We start from the raw sequence: 10,316 nt of genomic DNA, 5'->3' as shown, positions 1-10,316 counted from the left end.
AGAACCAGACCTCCAGAATGAAAATCCTGGATACATGGAGTATGTTGTTCTTAATAGCTTCCTTGTTTGGACTACTAACCCCCTCACAGTGTGTCAATAGTTGCAGTGTTTCAGAGATAAGAATTTAAATGACCTTTCCCAAATCAAGCCCAACACTGGGCCGCATCAGTCAGCTTCACAGAGGCTGCTCGCTGCTAAAAGCAATCCCTGTCCTAAGCTGCATTAAAAGCCCCTTGTTCTAGACAGCTCTTGTACCATGAGCCAAGTGTCCTTCATAAAGCAGAGTGGCCAGTGCGACCTGGCAGAGTCCCCATGTCCTCCAGCATGACACAGACCAGCTGGAGCCTTAGATGGTGACTGACAGGGTTTCTAAATTCAGACCACATGAACATTTTTCAGAAAGCTATGCTATGACCTGGCAGAGTGGCTCAAGTGGTAGAGCACCTGCCTAGCAAGTGTGAGACCCTAAGTTCAAACCCCAGTAATACCCAGAAGGGAAGAAAAAAAAAAAAGCTAGGAAAAAAAGAAAACAGTGATAGAAAGTTCATAGAAAAAGGGGCCTCATGGTAATACGCCTGTAATCCTAGCTACTCAGGAGGCAAAGAGATCAGAAGGATCGCAGTTCAAAGCCAGCCCAAGCTAATAGTTTGTGAAACCCTATCTTGAAAAAACCTATCACAAACAATTGGGCTGATGGAGTGGCTCAAGGTGTCAGCCCAGAGTTTAAACCCCAGTACCATAAAAAAAAAGTTAGACCTGAGATCTAAGTACTCTAGTTTTTTCATAACTATCAATATTTAATTCATCCTGAAATTTGGCTTCCTTGTCTACACCAGTAAAGGGGCAAATTATACCTGTATGGCCTCTTTTTAAGATTCTGTTTCAAGCAAGGCATGGTGGCTCATATCTTGAGGTTCCAGGCCAGCCTGGGCAAAATTTCCAAAAGACCCCATCTCAACTAATAAAAAGCTGGGTGTGGTAGCATGTACCTGTTATCCCATGATTGTGATCTGGTAAGGCAAAATCCTATCTCAAAGATAACCAAAACAAAAAGGGGTGTGGCTCAAGCAGTAGAGCACCTGCCCAGCAAGCACAAGGTCCAAGTTCAAATCCTAGAAGCACCACCAAGTAAAAAAAAAGAAGATCCTATTTCAGTGAATACAACTCTTGACCTCAGCTCCAGCAGCAGTGAGACCTTGGGGCAAGTGATAACCTCTCCGAACCTGTTTCTGTACCTTTGAAGGGGGGATATAAAAGCAGCAGCCCTGATAGCTTGTATAACGAGCTCCACAAAAAAAAAAAGTTTTGCATTAAAATAAAAATACATTTAAAAGAAAAGCATGGTGACATAGGCCTGTAATGCCAGCACTTGGGAGGCAGAGTCAGAAGGATCATGAGTTCAAGGACATCCTGGACTACAGGGTGAGTTCAATGCTAACCTGAGCTACACAGCAAGACCCTATTTCAAAAATCCAAAAAAACAAAACATTTAGAATCCAAAAATGTAGTGTGGTGTCCAACTACACCTGTGACCCCAGCACTGAGGAGACTGAAGCAGGAAAATCACAAGTTTGAGGACACCCTAGGCTCCTGACCCAAAAATAAACAAGTAAATAGATAAAATCCTAAAATACATAAATGAGAAAGTGGCTTATACTAAAAAAAAAACAACACTTGGAGTACAAAGTTTAAAATATACTCTGCACAATTCATTCCTAATCATGTCTGTCTCTTTTAGGATGACCACAGAAAAGACAAAACACATTTGAGTTTCTGAAAACTGGGTATACTGTGATAAAGCAGAATAAAAGTCATTATATATCATGGGTAGCCAGTTGGTGACAAGTCTGCATGCCTCCCACATGTCAAAATGCTTAATTATTTTTGGTGTCTACTAGAAAAAGTCTGTTGGCTTCACGAGTCATCATGTTTTATGCACATCAAAAAATCACATCCTGAACAAAACAGAGCATATGAAGAAAACTGAGAAGTGTGACTGAACAAGGAACAAGGTATCAGGTAATAAAACAGTTGTTATCTACTCAAAGCATGCTGCTGAGGTGAACCGTCCTCAGTTTGAGGCAGGCACGGTGGTCACAAACATTTAAATACTAGCATTCATGTATGTCCTTTATTCTCCCAGTTTCATGACTTGGGATAATGTAGAACTCAGTTAAATGAACCAGGATCACTGATTACTGTATCCTACAGTCCAGACCCTGAACCTTTCAGGATTAAAAGAAGAAACAGATGCAGTGATGGCTTTGGATTGTATACAATACTGAGTTATGGGATGTACAATGTTCATGGAAAACTTCACTCTGCTCACTGAGAGGCTATAAACAGTATCTGTTGGAAAGCTGAAAGGAGAGCCATCAATCATGCTATTCTGGTAGTAAAGGCTTGGTTTCAGGAACAAATTAGTTGAGCTAGAATAGGAGTTCCTAGGCATCTCTTGAGAGTTTGACACAAGCACCAATCCTTTCACAAGCTGTTCTTACCTTCCTCAACAGCTTAAGCACTCATTCATCAACCCATGGCAGACATTACCAGTAGCCTACACGCCATTCTTCCAGAATTCCAGTTTTATTGAACACTGATGGCTATATGCTTCCCCAAAGCCTAGAACCTTTCCCAGCAACAGAGGCTGAACTTTCATTCCATTTTCCTTGCCAGTGATTGGTTAAGCAACAAAGTCATGGACTGGTGGGGTGGCTCAAGTGGTAGAGTGCCTGTCTAGCAAGCATGAGGCCCTGAGTTCAAATCCCAGTACCACCAAACAAACAAAACAAAACCAAAAAAACAGGACAAAAAACAGGGGGTGGTTGCCTTTTCCATTTCTTGCTGCCTGGATCTATGGCAGAAATATTAGGACCTCAGACCAGTGGAACAGAGAATGAAGAATGGGTGGGGATGCCATTGTGAAGTCACAGAATGCAGAAGGCCCAGATCTCCCATCTCTGAACTTTTCCATACCTCCTTATTGTTTAAGTGATTGGGCTTAGGAAGGGACTTCTGTCACCCCAAGAAATAACATATTTTATAGACCATATACATGAACACGTGCTCATTCTCTCTTTTCCTTAAATGAAGCCAACTTTTGTTTGAGTGCTAACTCCATATCCTTCCACCCCCAAATCCAAGCTCCTTGCAGTGGGGCTCACATTCTGCACTGTCTGGAGTTACCTTAATCCCCAGCACTTCAAGGCCTAGGTCCATACTGACCTCCTACATGAGATTTCTTATTCTGCCTCTCACTCTACATCTTATTTGCTGATTCCAGTGTCTCCCTCTTGTGTCTACCACAAGCACACAATTGCTTTATCGAGGCTGAGTGCAAAACACTGTTTTCCTTCACCTGAAACATGGGGTTTTCTTTTCCTGTTTTTATTCCATGTCTTCTTTCCTCATCTTACCTCTCTACAGAAGAAAAGACCAAGCTGGGCAGGTGGCTCATGCCTGTAATCCTAGCTATTTGGGAGGCAGAGAGCAGGAGGACTGTGAGTTGAAGCCAGCCTGGGCAAAAAAGTTCTTGAGACCCCATCTCAACCAATAAAAGCTGGGCATAGTGGCGTGCACTTGACACCCCAGCTATGCAGGAAGCATAAGTAAGACAACTGAGGTCCAGGCTGGTCCAGCAAAAACATGAGACCCATCTTAAAAATAACTAAAGTAAAAAGGGTTAAGGGTATAGCTTAAGTGGAAGAGCACCTGCCTAGCAAGTGCAACGACTTGAGTTCAAAACCCAGTACCACCAAAAAAACCATGAGATAAAAAAAATTCAGGGCTCAGGCACTACAGAAAAGCATTTTAAAAGAAAGCCAAAATTGACATGGCCTACCTTCTGGAAGTTACAGATAAGGGAAAGAATTATAAATGACAGAAGGGAAGCAGTAGGCAGACGCCATATAAACAATCCCATTTCTGCACTTCCTAATTCTCACTCATTACCAGTCCTACTAGTGAAACTGGGGTGGAGATCCTTAGTAAATCAGAAGTTAGAGAAGAAACTACAGCAGGGTCTAGCACAGAGCCCATAGGCAATAAATGTTAGTGAACAAGAGGTGAACTAGCACCACCGAGTGGGGCTTGCGGTTAAAGCACAGAAGCTTTTTACTCTAAAAACAGAGAAACTGTGGTCCCCAGTAACAACACTGCTGTGATAGCTGCTCCACTGTGGACTTCAAGCTCTTTTGAAATCTGAGGTCTTTTTGGTTTTACTTCAAAATTCCTGTGATTATTAGCTAAAGTTCAAAACTAGAGGGCCATCACCAGAAAAGGAGCAGACCATCTACATCAAGGCATTTCCCACTGCAAAGCCTGACCTCCAGTCAATGCTCTGGACCCTCCTTCTTTAAAAAACATATTATTTTTTAATTTACTTTGCAGTTCTGGGGATGGAACCCAGGCCTAATGTGTGCTAGCTGAGCTCTAGTGACAGCTAGCACTCTACCATTGAGCTACGCCCCCAGCCCTGGGGTTGTCCTTCTGGTGAGACAACAAAAGTGTTTGCAAGGACCATGACCCAATGACCAAATCAGCTCGTACCATTGAAGGTGTGCAACAGGATTCTGATAGGCTTTTTACCCACTCTGAATAATAAAAATAAGCCACTTTCATGAGGTAATATCAAACCAACACTAAGAACTTCTGCAAGATCATTTATATTACACAATAGAATAAAAAAAAGTGGTAAATGTTCAGCACCAAACACTACAAATTGCAACCAACATGGTTTTATTAAAAACTGTCTTCAACTATGGCATTCAAGGACAGCAATACAATATTTTCTTTACAAAGCCACTAATATAAAAATCTGAAAATGCCATCAATTCATTTCTAGACTATTCTCATATAAGTATTAGATATATTTTCTTGCAATTCTTTCCTGAGGTATTTTTTGTGGTTTAATTTTATTGTACTGCTGGATGCATTATCTTTGATCATCCTTTCCTAAGGTGACCATTTAAAGACCTACAAAACTTTCTATTGCATAGGACACTCTTCATGACACAGGGTTTGGGAACTACAAATATGTAGCATTGGAATAAGTCTTACAAATAGTTCATTTTAAGAATTTGTTACATACATTTTTACACTTTTGTCTCTTTTTTAAAAATTGAAAGTTATAGCTAAGTATTAACTACATACAGTGAAGCATTTTAGGAATGTTGGAGATTAGGAAGTAAGATGAATGATACAAAGGAAAAAAAGCCATTATTCTTGCCAGCTATATATTGTATTGCCTTGAAAAGCAACTATACATGTTGTAATCAGTTCACAGTTAAATATTTCTACTAATCTGTTTTGGGAGAGCAAATGTCTTTCAAGGTTTCAAGTTCCTCTATAAGCTTCTTGTTCTGAACTTCCAGCACTGCAACTCGACTCTCCAGACACTTCACATATTCTTTCTTTTGACGTCGACATTCTTTAGCAGCTTCCCTGGAAAAAGTAGAGGCAAAGGCAAACAATTTTTTTTTTTTGCATGCTATTGACAAACAAGTTGAAGTAAGCTTGGTAAATGTGGTCATAGTTGCATTCCAAATCTCAGAACAAGATTCCCAATTTAATTTCACACACTAAGCCAAACTGGGTTCTTAGTTAAGGGTCACAAGTGTCCCTTGCACAAGTTCACATGGCGATGAGAAGTGCTGCATCGCCTTCCTTGATTAGAGTTCACAGTACACAAGGTCCAAGTCAAAGACAGTTACTCTGCTTTATGGCAATAAAGATCTTTGAGGGCCTTGAGTTCCTCAATGAGGGTCTTGTTTTGGTTTTCAAGCACGGCCACACGATTTTCAAGACATTTGACATATTCTTTCTTCTTCCTGCGACATTCCCGGGCAGCTTCCCTGGAACCAACACAAGGCAAATGACTACAGGAATGACTTTCCAGCACAATCCAGAATGGCTCAATGAACTTCTGCCCCCAAAATCAACAGCCAATCAATCCTAGGAAAGTATTGCACAAAGCCACACAACAAACAGATCCAAATACATGCCTTTCTGAAAGACAACAGAGCATAATCAATTTGACCAAATGGTGTTTTCTTGGAGCACATGTCCCATGATGACAATGACTAGAATTATATTTGGTAATGTACAACAAAAGGACCACCTTTCCAAGTAGAAGTCCTACAAAAACATTTATAGATCCTTTCAATCCTCTAAATTATTCTTTGTCTTCCAAAAGTCACACCTATTCTATCACAATGAGTAAATTTTATTTTGTCTAAATGACCAAATAAACTTCTCAGCTATGGAAAACACCTGTTTCTTCTATTAGTAGTCAGCTCAGTTTTCAGGCCTTGCCTGAAGTAAAATTCAGAAACCTTAAATGCCAATATTTTGTATTCTTCAAGACTAAATAGCAGTAAAACAAGAACAATCACGACTGCAAAAAACAGGTTTTTTCTTTTTGCTAGAAAACACAACATGGATAAATTACAACAGTAAACAAAACATGTACATTTTTATAAACCCAAATGAAATGAACAGTGCTTCTGAAAATTAAAGAATGGGGGTCACACATTACAGCAGTCAATAATTCAGACAAGCCAACAAATAATGTGAGAACACAATTAAAATTATGAAAAAGGAAGTGACTGAACTCAAAAGCACACAGTAAGACTATTCGGTAAACATATTCATTTAACATGCAATATGCTGAATTTTAAAGCACTAGAAGCAGCTCAAAGGAAAGGACAGACCAGCAGCCAAAACAATAAGCACAAATAAATAGATGATTTAGTAATTTTCATGCCTAATTCTACCCCAAAGCAGTATCACCAACATTTTCTGTCTCCTTTTTTTCAGTATGGGAAGGGATAAGTATTTTGCTTAAATTCTCTTTAAAAGATACCTTCTAATAACAGCTTTATTTTAGAGTATGCAAATATAGAATAACTACCATATATTGTCATTCAACTACTTTTTTTAACAAAGTAATGTTACATGTCTAAGTATGAGTTACTGTAATGCCAATCAGCATTGCTACAATCCTTAACCATGATACATACAACAGATTTGGTCATTTGTTCTATTTTTAGGATAGTTGACTCTCACTGACTGGATATTTGTGTTTTCTCTATGGAAAGCAAGAGTTAGCAGAAAAGAAACCTTGAAATCCTAATGGACTGCAGGAAAAGAACAACCCCTACTTCCTAACCAAGAATAATGCTCTCATCCTGTGAACTCACAAAGTTCTCAACTTCTCAATTGATTAACAAAAAATTTTTTAAGATGTTAATAGTGAATTGAACCTGAAAAATAGTGATGAATTTAACCAAATGATGCACAAGAAAAAGAATAAATACAAACACACAGATCTGCCACTTTGGGAACAGAATTCAACTCTCGTTACAGAGAAACTAAAATTCATTTTCAATAACAAGGTTTTCATGATTAAATCATTACACTAAATTCTAGATCTAGAAGGAAGATAGTCATTCTACAGAAGTTACCACTAAATGCATGTTTAAAAACCTAGCAGCAATGTTATGTGGTCCTTAATTATTAAAAGTTTATTTTTTTTATTTCATTTTTGTAAATGTCTATACTTTATATATATTTTGTGTATGTGTGTGTGTTACTAGCATCAAATGTTCCAAGCACAAAGCCTTGACCAATTACACCACTGGATGGCACATTCCTAAGTACTTCTCAGCTATGGAAAACACCTGTTTCTTCTATTAATAGTCAGCTCAGTTTTCAGGCCTTGCATTTGAATGCAACTAGCCCCAGCATGGAGAGGAAAAAAAATATATGGCAAAGAGGAGAAGGTGACCAGGTTGTACAGAAATAAAGACTGTTGCTGTATTGGTAGAAATAAAATTAAATATATATTACAGATACCAGCCAATGTACAGGACACATCTTTCATGTTAATTTTAAAACCTATACACTTTCCATGAAGTCAAGTCTGAAGCTGACACTGAGGTCTTTTTGAGGCAACCCTGGTGTAAGGCAAGGGTCTACCACTGAGCTACACCCAGGTTCTGGAATAAAGACTGCCTGATTGGGAGGTGAAGACAGGGGGATTATAGTTTAAAAGCCAGCTTGGGGAAAAAGTTAGAGAGACCCTATCTCAAAGAAAAAGCAAGCTGGGTGTGATGGCACATGTCTGTAGCCCCAGCAACAGCAGAGGTATAGGTAGGATGATAGTCTGAGGCTGGTTCCAGGCAAAAAGTATAAGACCCTACCTGAAAAATAATTACAGGAAAATGGGTGGGGGGTATGGCTCAAATGGTAGAGTGCCTGCCTAGCAAGTTTAAAGCCCTTAGTACTTTCTTCCCCTCCCCACAAAAAAAGAAGATTGCCTTATTTCATATCCTAGTTCTTCAGTTTGGGCTATGTAACCTTGGCCAACTTATTACTTGGCCTTTTCAACCTCAGTTCCTCACAGGAAAGTCTTCAGGGGTTGAGTGAGCTAGCTGCGAGTTTTGGCTTTAGTCACTCTCCCTTCTTCCTGCTGGTGCCATGCAAGAGTGGTACAGCGGCTATGCTGGACCCTGAGGGTAAATGGGATCTGCAGAAAGCGACAGCATGGAGGGGGTGCCCAGCTAGGACAGGATGCTGTGATAAGATTTAAAAACCTCCTACATCTCGCCAACAGCTCATTCCCTTATTTGCAGCACAATCACAAATAGTAATAGTTATTATTTATTAGACATTTTAATACAAAATGTCACAGTTTTTCCCTTAGGGAGATCTCATATATGGGGGGAGGTGGCTCTGTGGTACATTTATATGATCCCACTTTTTGTTTATCTCACCTTAGTATTTCTACTGTAAAAATTCCAAAATCTAAAATCGAGGGTGGCTCAAGTGATAGAGCACCTGCCCAGCAAGCAAAGTGCCCTAAGTTCAAACCCCAGTACTGCTAAAATTAAATAAACAAACAGAGAGTAGACTATAGTGACAAAAAGGAAATAGAACTATTTTCCTTGGGAAAAACAAGACATCGAGGAACAATGTTGCAGTTTGATTATTAGAGCACTTTATATTTCTAAACTGAAGTTTATAATGTATTTTATGACCAGAGAGGCTATTCACAGCTCCTGGAACCTCAAAAAAAATATAATTTTAAACAATCCATTTTTCTCCACCAGTTCAAAGTAAGGATTTTTTTTTTCTTTTGAGACAGGGTCTCACTATGTTATCCAGGCTGGTTTTGAACCGTGGGCTCAGGCTATTCTTCTGCCTCAGCTACCCAGGTAGCTGGGACTACAGGTAAGCACCATCATGGCCAGGTTAAGATTCCCCCCTTCCCCCCAGTGGTGCTAGGAATGGAACCCAGGGCTTTGTGCTCACTAGGCAAGCACTCTACCACTGAGCTACACCTGTAGCTCCCAACCCCCAGGCAAGACTGCCACAAAACAAGTGTGGTCTGTGTGAGCCCCACCTATTCATCCCTTTCAGGACTATGAGCAAGATGTTATGCTGGCATGGATGAGTGGCTTGGTAAGCCTGGGGTAGGTGCTGACAAAGACGTGCCCATTCTTGGCTATCCGTTCAGTTGTCTAGTATACAAAACTCCATCCAATGATCAGTGAAACTACTGAATTTGAGAACCTTAAGGATTCCTATAATATATTAAGTTGTGCCATTTATCACCAATAAACCAAATATAGCTACTTCTGCTCACACTCAGTTACAAAGGACAGTGATGAACTCAGAACTGAATATTAGGGGCTCAGTGACCACAATGTATAGATGAACTAGGTCAGTAACACCTGTCAACTCCACTGTATGGTACTGATGACAGGTAAGACGATGGCCCCAACTGAAATGTTTTATTTCCTTGCAAAACGCATATTACTTAACACCTACATATAGATGACAAGACTACTGGGAAACTCTTAAACAACTTGTTCATTTTGCAAATCAAGTTGATCTGCACCATTCTCCATAATAAGAACAAAACCAAAAATAATATGCAAATCAAATTAAAATTTTGGAGTTTAAATTTTAAAAATATTTGGGAAATTACCATTTTATGATGTGCTGATGCTTAAAAATAAAACTGCAGAGCTATGGAGCAAAAATAAGTGAGAGAGAGGACTTTGCTCCCATTTCCTTTGTGGGGAACAGGAAATGTTTCTCTCCCCCCACCCCCAATCTTGTCCATACTTTATCCTGTTATATTAAAATGAATTCTTAAAACTTAAAAAAAAGTGAGAGAAAATGAGTGAGAGTAGGTTGGAAGCACATGTACTATACTATTAGTGGGCATCTGAGAAGTAGGAGGCATGGGTGATTTTTTTTTTTCTTGGTGGTACTGGGGTTTGAACTCAGGACCTCACAATTGGAAGGAA

At 39.6% G+C, this 10,316-nt stretch overlaps 1 protein-coding gene across 5 annotated transcripts in view; it reads right to left on the bottom strand.

The window, feature by feature from the left end:
• Nucleotides 1-4,720: 4,720 nt before the first annotated feature.
• LOC109678599 (cAMP-responsive element modulator-like) overlaps nucleotides 4,721-10,316 on the bottom strand; it is a 44,222-nt gene continuing 38,626 nt past the window's right edge. For 3 of the 5 annotated variants that reach the window (XM_074056151.1, XM_074056150.1, XM_074056148.1), the window contains one exon: nucleotides 5,304-5,852. In XM_074056151.1, the coding sequence (XP_073912252.1) occupies nucleotides 5,708-5,852 (145 nt within the window). In that variant the 3' untranslated portion in view covers nucleotides 5,304-5,707. Of the gene's footprint in view, nucleotides 5,853-10,316 lie in introns of all 5 variants that reach the window. The other 2 variants (XM_074056152.1, XM_074056149.1) reach the window with 1 other exon arrangement.

The sequence above is a fragment of the Castor canadensis genome, chromosome 15 (assembly GCF_047511655.1).
Source record: "Castor canadensis chromosome 15, mCasCan1.hap1v2, whole genome shotgun sequence".
In the NCBI taxonomy this organism is placed as follows: Eukaryota; Metazoa; Chordata; class Mammalia; order Rodentia; family Castoridae; genus Castor; species Castor canadensis.
This window is presented reverse-complemented; position numbering and strand designations above follow the sequence as displayed.